Consider the following 26,501-nt stretch of genomic DNA (forward strand, 5'->3'; position numbering starts at 1 on the left):
TTTTATACAATTATAATTTCAATTAAGAAAACAAAAACATATCTTCCATTTAAACTTATAATACTAATTCGAAAGAAGATAAACATTGCAAAACATCCTTTTTTTGTTTTTGATTTAAATCTACACGGGGAAGTTTTTTCTTAAAGACAAAAATAATAAAGTTTCTTCGCCAAGTGGTTGACATGTGGTCGGAAACAAATTCGGCCAAGATAAGTACTAAAATAGATAACACAAGTGAGTGCACGTGCTGCCATCAATGTTTCTTCCTTGAAGCCTTTTTAGAGTGTGTTTGTAAATCTTAATATGCCATGGCTTTGATAAAGCAGTCTTGTGTATGTATATGTGTCATTATTAACAACATTTGACCATACAGCTGAAACCTCATTAACACATGAGAGGCCTATCATGAAAGCACTGCTCGTGAAGAATATAATGACATCTAAAATAATCCATGTATTATTTAATAATTCATGTTTAAGTCGATAACACGCCTTTGATTAGTTATTTCAGAAAGATATAAACAGGATTTTAATGCACTATTAATTAAAAGCATGACGATTTCGTTGATAATTTTGAAGCTTTCCACTTTTGACTTTTTTTAGTGTAAGTGTAGAGATTTGTTTTGATTTCTTTTAATCACATTCTATATGTGTGTGTTTACCCATGAAGAATATTATGACATCTAAAATAACCACTGCATTATTTAAATTTTAAAACTCTAATAGTTTTATTATTCTTTAGATATTTGTACTTTATAGTTGGTGGTTTATTTGAGTCTCACGATTTTAATATTCATTTGCTAACTACTAAAGTTAAAGTCAGAAATTATTTGATCTGCAGACAATTATATAATCTTTAACTCTACAAGATCTACTGAAAATTGACTACTTGACCGGCTTTCTCTTTCCAGAATGCATTATAAATTATTCGATAAAAATTAAGTGATATACATATTTTAAAAATTTGTTAATTTATGAATTTTCATATCTTAAAAAAAATACAGACTTCTTGTAAAGTTTCGAAAAGCTTGCTTAATAACGCAATAAGGTATTCAATTTGGTCGGCCAGGTATCATATCATGGTCCTATAGTTACTCAAGTGTAAATTGTTTTACAGTCAACCCATTCACATTGTCACAAAGACAGCTACAATAGCTGGCCTCTTCAACACCCTCTACCATTGTTAGGTTTTCTATTTATAGGCTTGGGTAAACTATATTAAACCTGGCTAGCACTTCGGTTTTGTCTAGAGTAAGTGGGAAAAAAATCATAAAAGTATTGTAAAAGGCATTTGCAATAAACAACAGGTAATTCTTAAAGCAATGACTTGAAATAACAAAAGAATCTCTTTAAAAAATTGTTGATGGCTTCGTGGTATTATCTAATTCTATTTTAAAGTATATCAAAAGTATAATAATACGTTTTTGTCTACTAGTTTATTCTTTGTCTTTTTTTCTATTTATCTCGGGGTAACTTTTTTTGTTATTAGAGTTATCCTAACAATTTAAATTATATGTGATTATTCATTTAAAGTTATGGTACCAAATGACCCACAAGAAATTACAGAGTTATTTCCCTTTGATTAGGAAATGCGTGTTTTCTCTACTCCTCCAAAACCATAAGAGATAGAAACATAGAACTTTTTCCATTGTCCTCAGAACACCTAGAGTGTTTTTCAATTTATTCAAACCAAAAGGATTTGAGGCCATCTTCTACAGTTATTGCATATGAAAGTATTTACATTTTCATTAAATCACATCCAACTATTTAAATATATATCATAGATACTCCTGACCACCTTGGATACGAGCGTCTACATTGGCCGATGAAAATGACATAAAGGATAATGGTCAAGGTGAATTGAGAATCTCTTCATGAGTTTTTATATTTCATTTGTTAAGGGTGAGATAGAAAACTGTTTCATAGATGTAGTAGGACATTTTAAGACATTTGTGTCCCCTACCGGTTTCATCGGGGGAGACTTAAGCTTTCCTCTGCGTCCGTCAGTCCGCCCGTCTGTCTTTCCCATTTCAGTTTCTTCTGAACAGCTTTAAACTGTCAACATACATATCAAGTCACTTTTGTAGCGTCTGGTTGACATATTTCCGAGAAAATTAATCCTTTATATTCCAATTTTTTTAATGTTTGGGTTCGTTATCGGGTTCTGTTCGTATTGGATATACGAGGCCAGTATGTGGTCAGTATCGATATCTTGCGTTACTAGTCCATTCCTCTTATCATTTCTAAAAAACAAATAAATTATGTAAAATAGTGTCAAACACTGTGTTGTTACTTTAATCGGCACATTTGTTTTTGGATTATTACAATGTGTTTCATTATCGGGTTGAATAAAGCATAACATCTCGTTTATAACAGTTCTAAAATAGGTGTATGCACCGAAGCTTCCACGTTATAGTACACATCAGTAAGGGACGTGTATTGCTTATGCCGTACTCTCAGAATGTTTGTAAATATAGTCCTACAGCCCCTACCTTAAAATAGTTGCACAGTCATTGCCCTATTGTACGAAATGCGTGTTATCGCTACTCCCTAGAAACCATAAGAGATAGAGACTTAGAACTTTTACCAATGTCTTCAGTACACATACAGGGTTCTTCATTCTATTATACCAAAAGGATCTGAGGCCCCCTTTTAGTAGTTATTTCCCCTGAACGTATTTAAATACCAATAACATCGCTTCAAACTGTTTAATATATATCAAAAGGACTTTTGGCCGTTTGGAATGGGAGCGTCTACCCTGGTCGAACAAAAAGACATAAAAGTCAAAAGTCTCGGTCTTTTTTTAAATCTTCATATCGTGAGAAATATATAATTTTTGTAAAGTGTTCAATAGCTTGTTGGTCTGCGCCATAATGTATTTAATTTGGTCAGTCAGGTATCACATCATGGTCCTGTGGTTACTCGGGTGTAAATTGTTTTGACAGTCAACCCATTCATATTGTACAAAGACAGCTAGCCTCTAGAACACTCTCGTTTATCGTTACATTTTATATTTATCTATAGCCATGTGTAAAGAATATTCACCTTGGGAGTACATCAGTTTTGTTCAAAGTAAGTGGGAACAAATCAGAAAAGTAATCGAAAGACTTTTACGATAAACAACAGGGAGTTCTCAAAGCAATGGTTTGAAAAAAATTATCATTTATTGAAAAATGGCAATACTGTAACAAACCGTGAATCGTCTCAAAAATCCATAAAACGAAATACAAATTCAAAGCAGAGCAACACGGACTTAAATAGAGGTAGGATCAGGTGCCAATGAGGAGAGAGCATCATCTGCTGACCGGTCTCATCCGCCATCTGCTCTCTGTCGTAATCGGGAACAAATTTAAATATTAGAATGAAAAACGTCAGTCAGCATGCAACCCAGTGGAAAATTGTAGTTGCTGACAAGGTCGTTGTATCGACCATAAAAACTTACAAAAAGATGACTTCAAGCGAGACTGTTGATAGTCCTGTTTAATCAAGTTGTTTGTTTAAAAAATTGTCGATGGATTCGTAGTTAGTTTCTCAATTTCTATTACGACATATATTACAAGTATATTACTTATTAGGTTTGTTATTGACTGTTTACAGATTTTTGTAGGTTCGGTAAAGTCCCTTGAAGGCGAGGGTGAGTCTATGGACTTTACTGACCCAAAAAATAGAAAACAATCAGAAAAAAATACCTAAGAAGTTTTTGTTTTGTGCAGTACCGAAAGTTTAATATGTTAACAAAAACCTTCTACGTCATTCATTTATTTATTTTGTATTTGTTACATTAAGATGTAAAATCAAAAGCATTTATGTTATTTTCAACAATTAGAAATAGGATAGGATATTGAAGCACGTAGCATTGTTTTTTTCTTAAAATGGGGAAGAGGGGCGCTTCTTAAAAAATGAACTAGCAATTAGAATAAGCGAGGGATTCTCAAAATCAATAATGAAAGTTCCAATCCATGTGTGCGTGTGGGAGGGGAGGGGGTAGTTTTATTGTTACATCACCTTTAACATGTTTATGATCTGTGAATGTAAATGTTGGCCCATATAACATGCAACGGTTTATTTAAGCATTGAATGCATATTTTGGATGTCGTCGGTCCTATGACACAACACGCAGTGCAGACAAATTGAATAGCGCGCGTTAGCGCGGTACGATAATTTGTCTGCACCGCTTGGTGTGTCATAGGACCGACGACAACCATAAAATAGGCATTTAATGCTTCTATTTATATTTTCATACCGATGTGTATTTGTGTGAAATATAATTCTGTATCGCCGCTTTGAAGCCATTTCTACGCTCTTAGTCAGGAATTTGAAACATACATGGAACATTCATATTAATATGTTGTTTACTTTGCTTCCGCGATAAAGAATATAGTGCCAGAAACTCTCTGGGAAAAAAGCCGTTTTTATAAAGGAGTAGATTTATATTAATTATAATGTTTCAAACGTACATCACAAATTGATATAATATAAGATTAAAAGGTTCATTTAATCTTACCAAAAAAAATAAGTTCAAAACACGTGGAGACGTTTGTATATGTGCTCACGGCGCGTGATATAGCAAAGTGTATTCATAGAAAGTTGAAGGTCGCATATTTCCAATGCAAACATTAGGAAAAATATACACTAAATGTAAATATCTTTTTTTAAATATATTGATATTGCCTGCACTGTTTCGGAGAAGGCGACTTTCAAACCTTTCTTTTCTATGTTCATTTTAAGCATTTTTATTTACAAGAGACTGATGATGTGTGTGATTTTTTAAAGGTTGCCCTAGTCTCGTTATAAATGTCCCACAATGCACAAAACCATGTCTATCAAATTATGAAAAAAGTTACTCTGGTACAGGGTTTTGTTCTAAATGTAAACCTGGATTTGATGGCGTCGATTGTGAGTATCACCTTATTCTATTAGTGTATGATATATATATATATTTTATTTACTATCCATTTTAACAGGGAATGAATGGTAAACCATCTGCAATTGTAAAACATCTTTAACATAAGATTTGAAACATTTAGTGTTAAAACACTTTTCTTCTGAATGAACGATAACTATTTTGTTTTGAGAGAAAAAAAAGGTGCGATTTTTTTTTAAATTTATGGCGATATCAAAACGACAAATATTTTAAAAAGATAATATGTTTTTTTAAAACTCTACTCATTTTTCATTTCATCAGAGTAATTCGATATGATTGGCTAATAGCTTAATGGCTAATAGCCTAACAATTGTTGTAAACAAACTGAAAACCTTTAATGTAGACCAATTCCCTAGGAATAGGCACGTCAGTTCGATGAGCTTATACAAAACAATGTAGATCACTTAGTTATTTCTAATAACCAAGGAGAAAGTTTAGTATTATTCCAAAATAAATCATTAATGTGCATAACCATATGATTTGATTATCGTTGCAACGATTATCGTTGTTTTTGGATTAACTATATTTATTAATCTTTATAATCGACGTGATATCTGATCTTATCGATTTTGACATGTTACTTTTTGAGGTATAGGAAGCATTATGTTTAACTGTACTTTTTTTCTGATTGAATACTTGTGACGGTAAAATAAAACAGTAAAAATATTATATAAGAAATAAGGAATCATTTTTTTAGTATTATGAGGTGATAATTTCGGTTAGGGTGTGATCAAATCCAATAAAGCCCAAAGGGCTTTATGATAGATTGGATCATACCCCGACCGAAATTATCATCTCATAATATTCAAAGAATGATTCCTTATTATTTATATTTATATAATTTTAAGCCATCGTACGATTATATAATTAAATATAAATAAGCAAATCCCGCTGGCGCCTCGATTTGGCGTCATTTGTATTATGGGTTATATAGTACAAAATCGATACGTAGTGTTATCACAGGCTAAGACAATGGAAAATGTAAATATATTAAGATAGACAGCAAGGTTCCATTTCTCCCAAGGCAAACTTATTTCCCGAAGCGTAGACAGATTTTTTTCTTGACGTATTGGAATATTGCTGACTCCTTCAATGGTATACCTAATTTTATCAAAATGTTTCCTAATAACTATTTAGCTATTTAGATGTGAATATAATGTAGTTTGGATATTGTCATGCACCGTATTTACTATTTAATCAGAAATATTATTATAAAGACATAAAGTAGTAGATAACTTGTATTCGCGACTGGAGACTGATTTGCGATGACTTATTTTTGGGGAATAAAAGGACTTGAGCCACGAACACCCAAAAATGGCCCATTCTCAGATTTTAATGAAATTTTCTATAAATGTTGTTAAGGTAGTCTACTTTCATAATTGAGAAAGTATAATGAGTTTTGGGTCACTAAGGGTCTGTACAGTGGGCTTAGATTTTAGGTGTCAGATGGGCCAACTTAGTGCAAAATTAAGCATTGACATAATGATTGACACAACACTGGTAATCATATATAAAACTGATAAATATTTTAATACTGTAACAACTTGGTAACTTAATCAACAATAACAATAACATTATGAGAAAAACATATAACACATTTGTGTGCATGTATAAAAGAGTTTCTATGGCAACCAGATAGTACAAAATCTCCACCTTCTGGAAAAGCAAGATTGATTGAGTAGTTTTTTTCGCCTTTATCAAAATCAAGTTAAATATGAAATATTTTCAAACAGAGTATTGTCTTCTACATCATTACATTACATGTACATCATTTATGTATAACTTAATTTGTAAAAAAAAATAGTTTCCATGACAACAAAAAGTTACAATTTTTTTCAATGTTAATAGCAGCTGAAGTTGAAGATTGTGAATGGTATTCTTTTAATCTATATTGCAAAAGTATTATATCAACAAATGAAATATGATCAATAAATAAATGTAGTTCAAGAGATTAAAATACACACACAAATAAGTTTCCATGACAACATAAACTTATTCATACAAAATGCATTACACTCAAATATTCACAACAATTTTAACACCATTTATCAAACATGTTGTTACATGCATGCATGATCAGAGATCCTTCAGTTCTTTTTTTAAGATACTGTATAGGTTTGTGCACATGCAAATGATTTAATTATGGATAATAGAAAAAAATAAGCAATCTAAACTTGTGCACATACAAATAATTTCATTATGAATAATATAAAAAATCAGCAAACAAAACTTTTGAAAAAATATCATTTGGGTGTGTAGTGCATTAATAACTACAGTTAGAAAATAATGAAAAGTTATATAAATGAATTATTTTTAAAATTCTATTGATCTGCATGGAAACTGTTTTGAATATTATTCTTATTATTGCATGGATTTTAGGATCTGAGGCTAAGCAGTTGATATACAATTAATATTTAATCTAACAATGTTTACAGTTAAATGTCATTCTTCCGTCCCGCTAAGTTCTCCCTCAGAGGACTCACTTTCATCAACTGGAGTTGGAATGTTGTTTGCAAACAAAGTCTCCCCAGTTTTTAACTCCAAATCCACTTGAGATCCTGTGCCTCGCATTTCCCAATAACCATAAAATGGCTGCAATGTGGGAACACATCCCAACAACTCTTGCCCCGGCTCTGCATTTACAGTACCGTGCTGTAACACTTGCTTCATCATATCTTATCCATAACTGGTATGATCGAGATGATACATGTCGACTCTGTAACCGTACCCTGACAAGACCCGGCTCCTCTTTATGGACATGTATCTGGCAGTTGCCTTCCAAGTGTTCCTGTGCATAACTGGGTGAGAGTCGAAGCTGGTATATCCCACAAGTGAGATTTCGAAGCTGCTCTTCATCAAGATACGGAAAGCCTAATAAAAAATATATCAAAGTAATTAAGGTCAAATAAATACATGCAGAGAAAAATATATGCTAGCTAGGCTAATCCAGTACTGTACAAAAAATCAAAGATTAGCATTTGATTTGGATTAAAAAATGTTATTATGAACACTCAATACAAAAAATTGTGATTATTTGATAATTTATACATCTTCATTTTTTATAAATGAAAAAAATATATCAAGTAATAAAATACTATCACCTGTTAATGTTTTCAAACATTAGGAGAAGACTATCTAACCTGTTTAAAACTTGCGTCTTATCCTTTTGATTTATTCAATAAATTCAATTCAAACATTTGAAGCATGCAGGACAAGCAAAATTCTGTGTTAACTAGGGTATATATAGTTATTCATACATACCTTTTAGATCATCTACTGGTTCCCAACACACAGAGCGCCGATCTAGGTGATGTTCCTCCACATGTTGTTGTAAGGCGTTGACTTGCTTGGATAGAAAAAGCATCTTACATCCAAGGGACTCATCCTCAGTAGCATTTCCATTAGAAAGTGGGTTCATGTATCTGTAACCAACAAAAACAGAAGTGTTAAAATAGTAAAAATATCAAATAGTATAGATTATTAGTGTAAATAAATTACATTATTCTCTTTTTACCTATTGCAAATAGCACAGACAATCCTTATGAAATCCCCTATGTATGGAATCTGACTTGTTGGCAATACATGCTGAAGGTATTTCCATTGCTTGATCCGGGAGTTCGTGGATTCCACAACCCACCTTATCTATAAAAAAAATAGAGGATTCAATTTTAATCAATGCTTACATTTAAAAATGTGATATATCATTTCATATGCAGATCTTGGTACATATACTCTATACTCTCTCTCTCTCTCTCTCTCTCTCTCTCTCTCTCTCACACACATCTGAGTCTCTCTCTCACCTTTGTAACAAGACGACTTGTATTGGCACTCTCTGTTGTCATCTGTTTCTCTCCTTTGGACATAAAAGAAGGCATGTGGGCTTGGATCCCAAGCTCTTCCAAAAAATCCAGCGAGTCTCGAAACCCCCGATCAACCACGAAAATATCATCTTTCTCCACCCAGTTGCAAATGTCCTCTATGTTGGACTTCATGACGTGCTTTAGGATACTTGCGTCATTGTTCCTTGCAAGGTAGGGGCCCATAACTGATAAGTAGTAGCCAGTCGTTGAAACAATTATCAATGGCTTTACCAAAGGACGTCCCTTGTGCACACTATATGATTGCCTCTGGAATTGAAAGTTTCCACTTTTGTTAATGTAGATGTAGGTACCGTCCATTACCAAAATTGCTTGATTGCCTGGGCAGGTTTCGAACAGAGTTTGAGCTATCTGTCTTGTATGGTGCTGTATAATCTCTGCACGTGAGATGTGCTGGAAACCCAGGTTTTCATGGACAAATCTTCCGGAAAGGGCTGCGCGTACAGAACTAATGCATCTTCGAATACTGGACTTAGATGCATTGAAGAGGGTTGAAAGTACTCTGTTTGATTCACCTCCCCTTAATTTCATCAGGAAAATAGCTAAGCTAGTCCGTACAGATCTTGTTGGAGTAGGCCGAACTTTTCCCTCCACGAAGAGCAGAAGATCTTTGAAAGAGTCCTTGGAAATTCCCATGAGATCACGATACTCGGCATCACTGAGAGTTTTTTCGCTGTTAAAATCAAGTCTTGTTTTCTCTTGCCTCTGAATTTCTGACCTTAAAAACTTGATCAGTTGGGTGATTGTTGATTTATTCACTGTTGTTGTATCAGCTGTGGGTTCAAGATCCCCAATATTTCCATGGAGATGGTTTGGACAACACCTGGCACCAGCTGGAATAATGATTTCCTTGGATATAAATATCTGGTGTCTGATATCCACAGGAACAACAATGAGTTTTGGTCCAGGCCTCTTGCAGATGCAACAGGAGGAGTGTCCTCTAGCTGAACTAGGGAATGGCAGCTGCACTGAAGGTGGGCTAACAGGTGTTACAGATGGCTGAGGAGTACATGTAGAAGAATTACATGCCTGCACTTTTTTCTTTGCTTTCTCAGATCCCTTAACATATGACTTGCACACATGACGACACTTGTTGCAGAGAAAATCCCCATCACTTGGTGTTCGTCCTGAAATTCTGTTAACAACAAGTCTGTGACTTTTGGATATGGCAAATCTGTCAGTCCTTTTTGTTATGCGAGGACAAAGGAAGCACTTGTAGGATTTTTTACCAGGCATCTGTAGCAAAATAATTGAAAAACTAAAAAGATTATTCAAAGACTACATGTTCATGTATATAATTATAGATTTTTGAATTTTCCTTCTTCCAACTTTATATTTAATGTATGCATACATATATAAATCCTTTTTTAGTTAATATGGCTAAGACTTCTTTTTTGTTATTACCGATAATAGTTAAGATAAATGTGACAAAAATCTGTTATGCACAGACATACAAGGGCAAAATAGCCTAATTATACTCCCTATCTCCTTAGATTCAGAGCAGGGGTCTAAATAACAATACACATGTATGTTGTATATATATACAATATCCGTACTAAATATCATTGAGTAGATGCATAGACTAATTAAATACCTTTAACTCTTATCAAATCAAACATCATGAAGGTCGTAATCTGCTAAATCTTTCATTTTCAAAGAGGCCACGAAAATCCACCACATAGCATGATGCCTTACGTATTTGCAGTTATGAAGATATTCTGAAAAAAAATTGTGCAAGAAGTAATGCATATTAGATTTTACAGTACAGTTTGTTATTTAACGTTTCATTGTAACATAACTTTATGAATTCAGTTAAAGTCAGGTTTATTAAATCAATTTAGTATCTCTAAATAGATTAAATGGAAAGTGTAATTGCCATTTGACTGACTCATTATGATGCATTTATCAGTCAATAGTTTCATAAAAAAAAAAGAAGGGAATCCTAGGAATGCTGCACATTCTTATGTTACAGAAACTTCATTCATATGTTAACATTAAAATTATCAATTTAAAGACTATCAATTTCTAAGAATACCAGGAAAGTAAATTACTTTATCATAGTTTATTTAAGACATGTTTTAAAATTTGGGATTAAGCATTATACATGTGTAATGTATATCAAGATTTGTACATGCACACAAATATCATATTTAAATTGAAAAATTAAATTAAAAAATAATAATGAGTAGCAAAAATATTTGATAGCAAGTTCAAAATTTATTAGAATAATCTTTATCACTTTGTTTAACAATGTTTGATGAAAAAAATAGCAATTTGATGAAATGATTTTAAAATGGAAATAAAAAGAGCATTGGATTTGTAGATTTGTGAATTTTCTTTTAAATAAAGTGGCAATATGTGGTAAAAATTCATAAATTAGCACAAAGATACAATTTCTCTATTATTTATTCATTTTTTCCACAAAGTAAATACAATTTCCTAATTAATGTAGGTGTAAAAAATGCAAGATCCACCACTGCAACTTTGTTAGAGTTGTCCCCCTTGCAGCTATTTAGAATAGTGCATTTAATTCTTTATGTACGACATTCATTTATAATAACTAGCTAAAACTATTTAACAACAATGACTATTGATAATATTAAATCACCTTTCAAAATAATAAAACTACCTATCTGTTCTCAAAGTAGTTTTATTCTACGTGTTTCAACTACACATTCCTTAAACACCCAATGACAGACTTTCAAGTCGAATTCTCCGATTGTAAACAAACTCTGTACGATGTACAAATTCTATCTATGAAAGTAAAAATCACTTTTGATTTTAATGAGCACGTGTTTTTATCATTTGCTCGTTTTATATGCTTACTGTACATTAGAAACGTCATACAGTTGCAGTACCCTTGACATTTTCTCATAAACTAGGCCCCTACTTGTTTGCATGGGCGTTTTAAAAGTGTAGAAAAAGAGATACAAGAGTGAAAAAGTTGTTTAAACTAAAGTTTTGTATATACTTACACATGGTATTATAGCGAAATGATATCAGGATATCTCATATGCAGACATCAACACTCATCATGCTGATCAGTTCATCACAAGCTGACAGACGACAATTTCTCCTCTTCCCGCGATAAGTCAAACGGTATTATTTCGGTGACAGCGCATTCCTCGCTGATAATTTTTTTCGTTGGAAAAATTTTCTTTTGACTTTTTCTTTTAATTACACTTAAAATTTTTATCAGCGAGGAATGCGCTATGTAAGAAAAAATGCCTCTAATGTTGAAAAAAGCCGAAATTTCCGGGAAAACTACAAACATGTATAGGTTTGACTTTTGTTATGTACGTCTAATGTCCGGTTTGACCAAAAGTTAATATACTTGCGATTAGGGTAAGTGTCAGAGTTGACAATGGGTGGTAGATTTTGGTAATAAAATGTACTTCATTTTTCACCCAGTGAATAGGCCATATTTGGTAGAAAGTGGTTTTAGTTCTTTACATACATTAAAGACTTGTGTTGTTTTTACAACTATCCGACAAGGGCTGAGTCGCGGCGGGGAATATTCGCGACGACGATGTAATCACGAAAATCGCTAAAGTGTCTCGCTCGCAAATAAAAAAAATTGTAAACAGTTTACAACTATTTTAATGGTTTTTAAGTGCACTCTTTACTTTAATGTTACTATTATATTATTTTATTTTTTAGTTTGCCATGCCCTGGCTAGAACCACCATTTTACCCTCAAGTACGTTTAATGCATCGATATATGATGCCATGACTTCGAGAAACGGATTATCTTTTTCAGAAGCAGACGAAGATGGTCTCGTATATATCAATCTGTTTTTATCGGGAATGTCTTCAAACCTTGCTAACATATCGTTTGAAATAAATAAGACACACAACGTCACTGTGTTTTTGTTTAATACAGAAGATCATGAAATCAAACTGGTAAGTAAATATTCTTTTTCATTGGATCCTCTTTTAAATCGTTAAAAATAAAAAAACAGCTATTCTTATCTCGTGTTATGAAGTGTCTGTCAAAACGTATGGTGATTTTAATTCATTTTTTTAAATAGAATGATACATATAGGATTAATGTGAAGACATTAGATAAGATTGTTCACCTTTTAATTCACATAAATAAACTATAAAGAGAGAGCTTTTTTAATAATATTTTTTTTCTTTTTTTCGCAATTGACAGTTTTTATTTGTCCGTCTGTCTGTCTGTTAGATTTTATTTTTGGGTACATTTTTTTTATCCCCAACACCAATGAGTAAAATTAAATCAAACTTTACGTAAATTATTTTTATGGGTGGTTGATTTTAAAACTTTAAAGATAAGTAGAATCCGTTTCTTTAAGTCGATAATTAAGCCTGTAGGTTAAGGTAACTCCAAGGTTAATGATCGTCAATTTGAATTTCCTTTTTAACAATTGTTTATTTTTTTTATGAAAACAATTCTCAATATTAATATGAAGTGAATGTGTTCTTTAAAAACAACTATACTTTCACTTGTGAATGAAGTCTTTCTGTTAAACTTTCCTTCCATTGCATCACTTGAAAGTAAAACACTACTATTTTACCTTAACAAAAAATCAAATGTGTAAAACTGCTCTGAAATCATTTTATCTATGATACACTTCTTTTTTTTATCGACAATTAGTTCTTGTTTAATATATACACTTTTAGAATGAAATTATTAATCCCTATGAATAAACAATATCATCATTTATCACAAACTCTCTCAAATTTTGCTGTTTTATTAAACATGCCCGTAATATTAAGTAACAACAAGTCAAATGTTTTTAGTACGAACATTCTTAGTGCTATACGTCATTTGCTTTTGATATTTGAAGATTTTTCTTTCATAATACTCGGGGCAGTGTTACATTTTTGTCCTTTTTTTTTGTTTTACACTATTGTAAATCTGAGGAATTTGTATTGGATAAGATGCTTGTGACGTCATCAATATGATACGAAATACTGGTACATGTAAATCAAAAATATACTCAGCTAGACTAGTTTCTAACGACATTTGATGTACTTTACATAATTTTGAGAATAGATAACGATAAAGAAGACAGGTTTCTTTGGTAAAAGAAAACATCATACTGCTTATTGTATCGTCAGATTGAACAGTGAAATTTTACTGTGTTCTGCTTCCGCGAAATAAAAATACATCGTTAAATGCCATGCCTATATGTTTAGGGATAGTACGATTCATATTTAAGAATACACTAACTCAAATTCACGCCGACTTGTTAAAAAACTAATTCCCGCCAAATATAAAATGTTTACAATATTTTTTTTTTAACATATTGACGTTACAGTATAACGACCACTCTAAGGATCTTGAACGTTGGAAAGTTTCAATGGCAAACAGCGTCATTGACCAAGTGTTTCACGTCGTTATAGTTGTCCACTACACATACCCATTCACTATTTCTAACATGAGACTTCCCTTGAGGAAATGCTTTAAGCATATCAATAATTAGTAATTTTTTTTTTTAAATTTTCGTGTCCACCAAATTCATTATTATACATTGCAATGTTTATTTCATTTTTTATACTGATGATAGAAAATCCTTTATTTTGGTTTTAAAATGTAATTGTATATTTGTTATCTAAAACAACAAAGAAATCTACTTTAAGGAAGACTAAAGCAGATTTCAAGAGGATATTCAATATCGAATTATAACGTTTTGAAAAAAGCTTAAATAAGCAGGAGTAAGTTATAAAGCAATGAAAATAGTTTTGCACATAGTTTAAAACTTTACTTTTTTCTTTCAGATTCAGTATGCACAAGGAACTCTGAATCAACAATGAAGACATTATATATTCTGTATGCTCCATGATAAATCAGCAAGTTCGGCTAAATAAATAAGCATACAACATTACAGTTATTTAATGAAATAATGATTGAAAAAAAAACACCAAAAAAAATTTGATTAACTTTATTTAAGTGACACAGATTCTAAAGGAATGAACAATAATAAAGTGCGCATTGACTTATACAGTCAATTGTAGCAGTGACTAATATTGCAATGATACAGGACATTGCATTATACGTAAATCGTTTCCTTTGACAGAAGACCAATATTACTTTTTACATCATGCAAAAGTTATCAACATTTGACAAGGATATCTTAATTGGTTTATAATAACGTATATTTAAGAGGAATAACATTACAGGTATGCTGGCCAATGTCATTACATTCCGATCATTCTTTGTTTTGGACTACAACATCGTTTGTTTGGTTTTCTTATTATTTTCCGTGCTTTGTAATTTTACGCAGATTACATCGGTTATGAACAAGTATGTTTAAACTTTCAAAATTTTACTGTTATAACTTTAAAACAAATTTTTAAATGTCTTATTTTTTGTCATTTAGCTTTTGCTACTTATTGATTAGAAATGATTTTAGGTACGGTGTCCGCTATCCTTAAGGATATTAAAATGTTTAAGAAGCTAACTAACACCTTTACAGAAGGCCACTTCCAGAGGTGTTTTTCTTTTCTACAGCTCCAATGTCCAGCGTATTTCTCCTTTGAAACAAAAGTTTGCGCGAACTGACGTCACATCAACAAAAGATTTGACAATAAGTGTTAACATACGATCGAACTTTACTTGATTAAAGATAATAAGTTTTTTGTATGAACAGATTTTAATCTGAATGAATTATCAAATTTTAATGTTAGAAGTAAAATTAGAATCCAGGTATTGAGAAAAGAAGTTATTGAAATGCAATTAAAGCTCGAGTTCTTTATTTGTTTACGAATAACGTACATAAATTACAAAATTCTTAACAATAAAACTTTGGCAGACAGGTGTTCATAATTGAATAATTCGATCCGCAATAAAAACCAATATTAGACTGTAAGTGATATCAAAACATATGTAAACTATAACAGGTCTCGAGCTTTGTTTACTAAACAAAGAATTTTAACCCCTGTAACTCACTTGCAGCGAAATATTCCTAACATTAGTCATAATAATTGAAGACATTGAGAATGAAAAGAAGAATTGAGCTCAAATCCTTATAAGTCTCTGTATACTGCTATTGCCATTTGCAGACAGGCGATAGACAAATCTCAAATGTTTAATATCTGTGAAACAATTGTTTTGTTTTTACACGTCTTTTTACAAACGCTTAATTTGTAAACATCCAGTGGCCTTTTATCAGAACAATTTTCGTTCAATTCCATTACAAATAAGAAACAAAAACCAACGTTTTAACTCAGTTAATGAATAATAACGGACAGTGTACTGTGAATAATAACGGACAGTGTACTGTGAATAATAACGGACAGTGTACTGTGTATAATAACGGACAGTGTACTGTGAATAATAACGGACAATGTACTGTGAATAATAACGGACAGTGTACTGTGAATAATAACGGACAGTGTACATTGAATAATAACGGACAGTGTACAGTGAATAATAACGGACATTGTACTGTGAATAATAACGGGCAGTGTACTGTGAATAATAACGGACAGTGAACATTGAATAATAACGGACAGTGTACAGTGAATAATAACGGACAGTGTACTGTGAATAATAACGGACAGTGTACTGTGAATAATAACGGGCAGTGTACTGTGAATGATAACGGACAATGTAATGTGAATAATTACGGACAGTGTACTGTGAATAATTACGGACAGTGTACTGTGAATAATAACAGACAGTGTACTGTGAATAATAACGGACAGTGTACTGTGAAGAAGGCTGGGAGGTCAACAAATTCAAGACTGGATCTACTTCAAATTAAGCTTTGATTTTTAAAACCAAAACAATTGTTCAGTGAGGAAATATTCAACATTAAAAGCTTCTTAATTTAAGTATTTTCATATCATTTCATACAGAGCTCTTTTTTGAAAGGAGATCAATCTAATAAAAAATGACCACTGCTATTTTTCCCTCTTGACCAATACTGAGAATAAATGATGTAAGTTTATTCAGATAGTCAAACGTACACAATGTATTTGTTTTCTTTATTTTGTTTATGGTTTGTAATTTGTCATTGCCCTCTTTTATATTTATATATTTTTAAACGTTTTTTGAAAGAAATATATCTTTTTTATATATCAAAGTATTACATGTACTGTTATACTCTAACGTTTCCTTAAATTGACATTATTATAATTTAATGATTATCAATTGTTATTTATTCATTAAAACTGACATCAAGAAGAGTTTCCGTAAACTGTTAGAATAGCTTAATATGTTACGTGCGCGAATGCAGAAATCTACTAATAGTTTAAAGAATCCCCCATGACCAAAGGCCGAAATATCGCCATTCCATAAGATCCCTTAAACAATTTTGATAAGAAAGTACAACAATTCTGATAAGAATATTCACACCTTCTTTTTTCCCAAAGAACAATTATATTTCCCGAGGGCAATGCCAAAGGAAAATATGATTTTTTGGGCAATAAATCGTCATATTTCCCGGACGTTTATGAAATAAAAAACTAAATTGATATTTTGATATGTGTTCTAAGATTAGACAAAAAAAATATATGAATCTTCAGATAATCTTATTAGTGTCCTTATCTCAGCTTCTCATACAAATCGAATGTAAAAAATCCTAACGTTCCCAAAAAGGTTGAGTTTGGTAATTATTTCCCGTGAAACCCAATTTTTGTTTACCCTAAGCTACGATCGATACGAAATAAAAACTCTGTAAATTTTTGCTTATTTATTAAGCTTTTAAGTTTGAGATTAAAGATAGGCACTTATATTACTGTAGAAAGGAAAAAAATGTACAAACAATTAAAATGATAAAAATGTATACAACACAATGAAGAATTTGTATAGAAATGATGTCGGGCAGATTTGTGTATCAGAAACGTAAAAGAACAATAATAACTTAATAAATAAATTTACAGGAAATTTGTTGTAAATCTGCAAACGCATTAAACATATTACGTTACTTATTTGTTTTTCTTCCGTCTTCCTTCCTGGTTTATGTGTACGTCTGTAAACAAAGTGAAATAATTATTACTTTTATTCAAACATATTATCTCTCTCTATCTCTCTTTCTCTCTCTCTCTCTCTCTCTCTCTCTTTCTCTCTCTCTCGATCGAGTGATTAGATGTGTTGTCTCAGACGTATTTATTTGTTTATCAATTAAAATCCAAGGTACCTTATAAGTCTCTTTTACTACTTAAACATTTCGTTTTTCTGTCAATAATTTTTCCATTGTGACATATTTTTTTGAAAATCAATAAATAATATTCTGGTTGTCTTACTTACTGTAACATTTCTACACGTCTTCAGAGGAAGTTTGAGGTTGGATATGGTGAAGGATTTCCTATATCGTACTTTAATACGGATAGCTTGGGTTACAGAGCCATAGTTGGTACGTGCATAAATGCGACCATGAAAAGGGCCCACGACATCTTGATCATACTGCAAAAAAAAAAAGAAACAGTACATTCAGATTTTGCCTATGTAATACAATTGATTTATCTATCTTATTTCCATAAGCCATTGACAATTTATATTATTAACTTATAAAACATCAACAAATTACATATTTTAATCAAGAATAAATCTATGTTTAAATCTGAGTGGCAAATGTTATGCTATAAATTACAAAACTCAAAACTACGCTTTCTTTGCAAATAAAAATGTCTTAATACACAATAAATAGCAACAAAATAATATTTAAGGAATGGAATTAATAGTAGCAAATCAATAGAGAGAGAATATGTTTGAATAAAATGTACAAAATAAAAAAAGTATTATTGTGCATTTCATTTGCATTTTGATGCGGGATATAATGTCCAATACTGTTCCTACAATACACACAACGCTAGAAAGAAAGAGACGGTCACTTTGTTTTATAATATCTTAATGGAGAATTATTCTGAACATTGTTTGAATACTCGTTCTTCTATACTGAAACATAATTGTCCAAGATAATAAAAATATTTAAATGGCATTCTTATTTTAATGTTACACTTCAAACTGACATTTTACTGATTAAGTGATAAGAAAATTATTTAATTCTTCAATAATATAATTAATAAAGTACTGGCTGTTTTGAATTATTAACAGAAATGCATATATACATATATTTTGTATAACAAACAAGCATTTTAGCGTTTATCGTGTGTTTTACGCCCTCATACACGAAACAAATAATCAAATGCAATATGGAATTTAAAGAAAAACAAAATAGAAAAAAACAAAACAAACAGTTAATCAATACAAATCTCCGACAAACAGAAACAAAAAGCGATCATTGCGTTCTTTAGTAAAGTATTTGGATAAGCTTTAAATCATACCTCTGTCTTTTCCATTTTGTCTGACAGAAACATTACATTGAAATGTTCAGCTTTAACAATAGATATATGCAAGTAAGCTAGGTCGGATGCCAGCTTTGGCAACGCAATGTAGATATACACCACCCGGAGTCGTTCTCTGGAAGGAAACGTGAGTCCATCCGCCGAATATATAGCATTGTAGTCAGTACTATTTAATGTACTGTTTGGTGAAATACTTATGGAGGCAGAGGCACTGCAAACGACTTTTAAAGAAAACAAATATAGTAAGTACACTGCAGTAACTTCAATATACATCGAAATAAAGTAAGAACTTTTTGATTCGATACAAGGAACTCAAAACAATGCATACATTTAGCTTTCAAAATGTTTTTACTAACCCAATCAAAGCAAATAAATATATAGTTTTCGTACGTTTTTATCCAACTTCCACAATCAGGCATACTTGAGTTTCTAAGATATGTTTCCCCAAAAGTCAATATTCCTATTTTTGTAAAGATAGGCAAAGTTCACTATTTTCGTTTAATGACAACCTAATGATGAACCCCTTTTAACGTCACTAGTATAAACAAAAGACCATTATGGAAGAAGTTTAATTATTTAACCTATTTTAACCCATGAGTGTTATCTATATTATTTACACATTATAAAAAATATATAACTATCGATAAACTGAACTACGCTAAGCATATTCATCCAGACTAAGGACCGTGTGTTATCGAACAATCATAATTATTATTTTGAAACATGAATTGTCTAGCCAATATATGTATATATATATATATATATATATAGAGAGAGAGAGAGAGAGAGAGAGAGAGAGAGAGAGAGAGTTATTAGGGAAATGAAATCTGCTCTTACCAGGTTCACATTCAGTCCCTTGGTAGCCATGTTTGCATTTTTGACAGACCCCGGTATATGGGTAACACTGTTCACAGTTAGTTGGGCAGGGACGAGTACACCCTGGTCCATCTTCTACGGGGGCAGGACAGCCTGGGATAAAATACATTTAAACTACATATACTGTATTTTGTTCAATAAATTCTTACTTTCTTCTCACAGGTTTAATCTCACGTTTTATTCAGATTTCGATTCAGTGATAAATTACAGTTGCTAAAAACTAAATTTTAATTTAACGAAAACTTCTTAAAGTATTCAATAAACTAGAATATATACACAGTTTTTGCTTTATCAATGGAGCAAAAGGGTTTTTATTAAAATTCCACCGTCGGGAACTTATCATTGAACATCAGTTATTTATTTTTAAAGCTAATGTTGACTATATTTCACTTTGTTTCTGTTCAGGCCAATTAGGGTCAGCTATGCAGGCACAGTATTTAACATCGGCAGACTTTGGCTTACAAAACAAAGGAAGAATGAACAAAGGGCAGAGGCATTATCAGGAACACATCAACAGTCTATACCCTTACCGATCTCCGACCATCAGCAATGTTCGATAACTCTAAATTATCTGGATTTCTTGTATCCGTACCATAAATCTTTTATACGACCAATTTTAATTACTACATGTAGTAGTATTCTAGTGTTAGTATTACCATCAGGTACACAACTACGTGCTTGGCGTAGTGGATTCACGGAGAACTACTTATTAATGACATGATGATAAATAATTCAAGCCACAGGTGCACCGCCACCCTTTTTTTCAAACACGTTTACACTATATCCATCGTAACTTTGCAACTTTGCAATAACTTTGTGAAATGCATTGATACAATCTAAAACTTATATTTTAATTCATTTCTTGTAAAACGTTTAAAAGAAACATGATACGTTTACGATGAAAAAAAAAATCAAACTTTGAGCCTGAGGTAGCAAGGGACAGTTTCGAATAAAGTACCCGTCAATATTTTTGTAAAATTGAGAGTTGCTGTACTTGAAGGCTCATGAGTGTTGCTAAAATTCATGAAATGATTTTTAATGATTACCATTAGTTAGAGGGGTTTCTCTTGTTGAAATTGATATGCAATATGTAGGCCCCTTATGTTAGGTACATGAGAATCAGAAGTAAAATGCGAAAGCTGCGGCTATGACTGTTGTGCTGTCTTTACACAGTGAAATTGCAAGTTACAGACGGGAGGTAAAATAACACGAAAAGTAGGTGGATGGGACATTGTAAACTATACAGCGGTAAGTTTCTGACATGTGATAGTGCAACATGCACGCGGTACGGAAGGTCAACCCTCTGCAGGGAATTAGCTGGGGGAGGTCTAAAAAGCTGAAAAATCATGAAAAATTAGAAAATTATGAAAGGGTCAAAATCTCATAGAAACCAGTATGTAGAGAATTTTGCAGGTTTTGATTAGTAATTTTCTAATTGGTGATTGGCCTTATAAAGAGTGAATTAAAGGTATTTGTGCTGAATGGGAACGGAGGACATTCTAGTTACAGAGTTCCGAAGACATGCATCCCTTGGCTACAATAAATTGTATCAAAAGAACTGTCCCCAGCCACCTGATGATCGAATAACCTAAATAAAACATTGAACCGTACTAACTTCATATTCCCTCCCTAAATCCAGATGCAATGAAAACATACCATAGACTTCCACTTCACACAAATCAGCAAATGCATACTGGGAATAATTTGCAGGGTAGACATATCCTTCTTTCCGTTCGTTGTAGTAAATGACGTAACGTCCGGACAATGCGCAGAGAATGTGCATAACATCCGGAAGATCGTAGTTTGTGTCATAATTAGCGTGATAACATCGGACAGCGGTCGTTATATCGGTTGTGTTAGAGATGTTTAGGTAGAACCCAAGGGACACCGCTCTATGAGGGTTGTGTTCATCTGCACAACATTATTCAATGTTTTTATAAAAAAGTGCATAGAAATATTAGAACATTTCTTATTACAGTACCTATTCTTATTATCATAGATTTGAGTTGTGCATCTACTATGCCTAGTTATTATTCCTCTTGTCAGTTTGTCTCTCTATATTTAATACTCATCTATTTTTGCATAGTATACAATGGGTTTATATAGCGTAAGCATACTATGCCGAAATAGAGCACGACAAATGTTTACAACGAAAATATTGCAAGCGCCGACAGCGGGTTTCGAACTCTTGCCACTAAAAGCATAACGTCTTGAAGCCCAACGCGTAACCGTTACCGTTACGCTACAACAGCCGATGGAATGTCTGGCGGTATTTATATATATATAAAGTAGAAACATACGATTGACATCAAGCAATTAACATTATAAATCATTCCAAAAACACATCATTATTGACGATAATTTTTTTAGTTAAAGTTTTGATAAACTTTTGAACAAGTGGATTAAACAATTTTGAAAGAATTCTATATGAGAATCGCAAAAACACTTTTTTTAAATGACGCTTGATAAAGAATGTACAAGAACAAAATTCAATCGTCTGCTAAACATTTCGAGTTTTCTCGGTAAGGTGAAACGTCCCTCGTTTCTTGAAAAGAACATAAACATTTGTTGATTTTTTATTGTACAACAATTTGTTGATTAAATTATCAATCAATTTGAAATCAATTGATTACTTTGAAAGAACAAACGTTAGCTTTTCCGGTGATTATTTTTTGGGACCAGACAACGCTCAAACGTCACACCTACTTAAAGCAAAGCACGTCAGTATGTACAATACTCGGCATAATAATAACAATAGTGTTGTGTTGTGCATGTACTATGCCTTAATAGTAGTCAGGGTTTGATAGTGTACTCGCCTCCGGCTCATGCACCATGTGTCAAACCCTGACTATTATTTAGGCATAGTACATGCACAACGCAACACTATTATATTAATATTAGTCATGGCTTGAAACATAGTAAACAAGCTGGAAGCGAGTGCATAATTAATGTATTAAACCCTGCTAATACAAAACTGCTAATACAAAACTATTAATTTAGCATAGTACAAACACAACACATCTCTATTGTTATGCTGACTATTGTATATTGATGTGCGGTGCTTTACGCTATTTATGACGTTTGAACGTTGTCCATTCATTAAAATAATTATCGTAAAAGCAAGTATTTGCTTTTTCAAATAAATTTATTGATTTATTTGATTATTTGATCGAGAAACTGCATTACAGTAAAAAATAAACAAGCACACGTTTAGGTTCTTTTCAAAAACGAAAAAGAGACTCAATTCACCTTACCGATAAAACTTGTTTAGCAGACGAAATCCTATTATGTGTTTCCCTTGTGCATTCCCAAACAATCGTCATTCAAGAAGTTGTTTACCGTGATTCTCATTTACATTTTTGTGAAAAATGATTCATCACTAGCTTGAAATCGTCATTCAAGAAGTTTTTTACCTTGATTCTCATTTACATTTTTGTAAAAATGATTTATCAATAGTTGAAAATTATTATGAAAAAAAAACACACAGAAATAAAATTCTTTATGTCTTTTCTTTACACCAACCATTTGCGAGTAAGAAGACGTGCCAAACTCGTTATTAAATTCACTTTAGATGTCCCGACGATCAAAATAAACAGAATAAGACAATTTAATAGATAAAACATCGCTAACACATCTTACCCCATGTTTTGTTTTCTGTCCTAAAATATATCACAATGCGATCTAACCGATATACATCTTTCAGATCAACTCGCCAATATGCTTGAGTATCCGGTAAAGTTGCTGAACATTGACCACCGTGAAACGTCCGATCAGATTTCAGGTTATCAACTGCCTTCTCTGAACCGGAAGCGCCAGATCGCGTGGAAGACTGAGATGTTGGTTTCCAGAGAGCTAGATTTTCTAGATCTAACGATAAAAACAAAGATGCATTATTGCATTGAACTAGAGTCTCGTGGGAATCGAAGAGCATCCGTTCAATATACAAAACTCATAACTTTTAAGAAAAGCATAATAATTTGCCAACAAAAACATGACAATTACTGCAAAAAAAACCGACTGTATAGGATTATTAATCACATATCATGTTTAATATTATTTACATGCATCTAGGATATCAGTTATTGACCCCAATTTTGTTTACAAATCGTTCAATTCACTTTAACGTTTAAAGTAGAAAAAATATAGTACAATATTGCATGATTTAGTAGAGAAAATAGCTGCATGTCTTTTACTTGGGACACGTTTATAAACAATTTGAAAAAAATTGACCAATCCTAAAAGATCTTACGATTTTTGCAGCTAGAGAAGCAAGGGACAGCACAATGCGGACCGTCGAATCCAGGAATTGGACAACCTGGATACAAAGAAAGGAAGGCAAAGTATCGCTAGTTTTGTATATAGAAACACACATTTGTACGAAAAGGCTATAAATATTGTGAATGATGCTACAACAAACAAAAATCCAAACAATAATTACCATACACTTCGACTTCACAGAGAGCTGACTGGGCGTATTGACTGTAACCAGCTGGATAGCTAATGTCCGGGAGTCTTTTATTGTAATACGAGACATATTGACCAATCACAGGGCAGCTTATATCGAATGAGAAAGGTACAGTTGACCTTGTATGGTTTGTGTCTTTGTAGCAGACGACACCCTCATTTTGATTGGTGGAGTTAGAAACTGTTAATGTAAAGCCCAGAAGAAGTCCTGTATAATTATTTTTCCCATCTGAAATTTTTGAAAAACGTGTCATTCTTACGTGTTATTATCACTGTTCTTTACGTTGTCAAGATACATTGTTACAATCCAATATAACAGAAAATGTGGATTAAAAAAAAAAAAAAGAATTACTGGCTAATTTATGAAAAATAACGACCTGCTATGTAAGTTCAGCTGAAAGCAATACAAATTAACCAATCAGCCATTCGAAAATTGAGTGATAACTAGAACATGATTGAATGCCCGAAATCTACGATTCAATAACACAATGAAGATATTTGGTTAATGGAAGTATAGGAATTTATTCCGACTTATAAAATGTTTGCCAAATTCTTATTTATACTCTGATATTATGTAAACATTGGCAAACATCGTTCAAATTCTTTTTTTTATTTAGAGCTAGTGGATTGTTATTAATGACGCTACGTTAATTCGAGTGAACCTGTGGTAAAAACTTAACAAAAGACGTGAAAAAGAAACATTTAGATTCAGTTACAAAATTTGAATTGCATTTATCGTAGATTTTGCGTTAGTTAAATGTAAGCAGTATTCAAATTTATATTTTTAAGTTATATCTTACATAAGACAAAATAAGCAATAAACTAATCATAACGTATGCATTACAAAAAAGAAGGCGTATATCTTAAATTTAAATGATGATTATTTGCATATAATTCATTATAAAGTCACAATGTAAAAGAAAATATAAACGTTTAAAATACCTATCGTATTGTTGCGTGGGGAAATCATATGGTACATATATGAATTTGTTTAACTAACCAAAAACGCGTTAAAATCAAAAATAAAATAAAACAAAATGATATCCATATACATGTAGTAAAAATCATAGTACACAAAAATCACTAACCCCATTTGGAAACAGAAGTCAAAGCTTGTAAGGTAAGCCTTTCAATTTTACGCCTTTGCAGGAGGTCAACTCTCCAGAGAGCGTAGTTTTGATGCTCAGAGGTCACAGCGCAATGACCCGAATACAAACTCAGGTCATTCTTTTGACCATCAACAGCAGCCTTACTTCCGGTAGTACTAAAAAATGTGGAGGACTGGAATGTCGGTTTATGTAGGGCTAGGTTTCCTAGAAAACAATTGTGTAAAGTTATACTAAAATAGCTGTGGATATATAAGTGTAAAAAGTGAAATGGACACTTTCTATCATTTGTCTATTTTCTCTAGGTATCAAAGTTAATTATGAAAAAAAAAATAAAACTTAAAGGATGTGAGAAATAATCATTTTGAAGAAAAAAAAAGCTCATTTGATCATGAAAAGTAAAGAAAATTACCCCGATCGTAGAATTTGCACTGTTCACCATAGTATCCTGGGTTGCAGGCTCCAATACATTCCCCAGTTTTGGGGTTACAGTATTGACAATTATTTGGACAAGGTTCGTCACAATACGGTCCTTTGAAGCCAAGTTCGGGGCAGCCTTTTTAGGCAAGAATACAAACAAGATTACATATATACTAAATAATTGATTAAAGGAATATCAGGTTTAGATTTTATTAAATACTAAACAAAATTATATGCATCATTCTCCAACTTTGTAAAATGTGTAACAAATATTGTACGCAGTTTAAAGACAAAAATGTTTCACATACAAAACTGTCACACAATTATTTTTGCAAATGTTGCATGAGATAATAGAGAAAGTTATCCTGTAATGAAGTAAACTAGACTATTCTCTATGTATATCAACTAACCAAACACTTCGACTTCACACAGTTCAATGTATGCTTCCTTTGAATAAGTGGGCTTCTGGGTCAGGTTTCCCTCTCTCGTGTTGTAATATATCACGTACCGGCCCACAACTTGACAAGCGATGTTCATGACGCTTTGTATTGAGCTGG

At 32.2% G+C, this 26,501-nt stretch overlaps 2 protein-coding genes and 2 long non-coding RNA genes across 7 annotated transcripts in view; 1 reads left to right on the plus strand and 3 right to left on the minus strand.

Moving 5' to 3' along the window:
• Nucleotides 1-26,501, minus strand: part of LOC105317886 (multiple epidermal growth factor-like domains protein 10) — a 254,170-nt gene that overhangs the window by 121,645 nt on the left and 106,024 nt on the right. The gene's annotated exons all lie outside the window — the stretch shown is intronic.
• On the minus strand, nucleotides 6,256-12,248 carry LOC105334074 (uncharacterized). Its single transcript, XM_066087284.1, has 6 exons — nucleotides 11,777-12,248; nucleotides 10,396-10,519; nucleotides 8,724-10,037; nucleotides 8,438-8,565; nucleotides 8,185-8,345; nucleotides 6,256-7,794 (listed from the first exon to the last, which is right to left on the minus strand). Exons 3-6 carry the CDS (start codon nucleotides 10,035-10,037, stop codon nucleotides 7,412-7,414), a joined length of 1,986 nt encoding a protein of 661 aa, XP_065943356.1. The 5' UTR covers nucleotides 10,396-10,519; nucleotides 11,777-12,248; the 3' UTR covers nucleotides 6,256-7,411.
• LOC136276212 (uncharacterized) lies at nucleotides 12,257-15,364 on the plus strand. Its single transcript, XR_010714642.1, has 3 exons — nucleotides 12,257-12,703; nucleotides 14,086-14,249; nucleotides 14,546-15,364. It is a non-coding gene; the product is annotated as an uncharacterized lncRNA (long non-coding RNA).
• LOC136274077 (uncharacterized) lies at nucleotides 17,604-19,346 on the minus strand. Its single transcript, XR_010712369.1, has 3 exons — nucleotides 19,058-19,346; nucleotides 18,021-18,176; nucleotides 17,604-17,742 (listed from the first exon to the last, which is right to left on the minus strand). It is a non-coding gene; the product is annotated as an uncharacterized lncRNA (long non-coding RNA).

This window comes from Magallana gigas, chromosome 1, assembly GCF_963853765.1.
Source record: "Magallana gigas chromosome 1, xbMagGiga1.1, whole genome shotgun sequence".
NCBI classification, from domain to species: Eukaryota; Metazoa; Mollusca; class Bivalvia; order Ostreida; family Ostreidae; genus Magallana; species Magallana gigas.

Bases quoted from the DNA above. Each gene is read 5' to 3' on its own strand.
- LOC105334074 (XM_066087284.1), bottom strand. From the start codon at position 10,037: ATGCCTGGTAAAAAATCCTACAAGTGCTTCCTTTGTCCTCGCATAACA. The intron at 8,566-8,723 runs GTGAGAGAGAGA...TTTTTTTTATAG, and splicing joins CAAGTCGTCTTGTTACAAAG to ATAAGGTGGGTTGTGGAATC. The intron at 8,346-8,437 runs GTAAAAAGAGAA...TGTTGGTTACAG, and splicing joins GTCTGTGCTATTTGCAATAG to ATACATGAACCCACTTTCTA.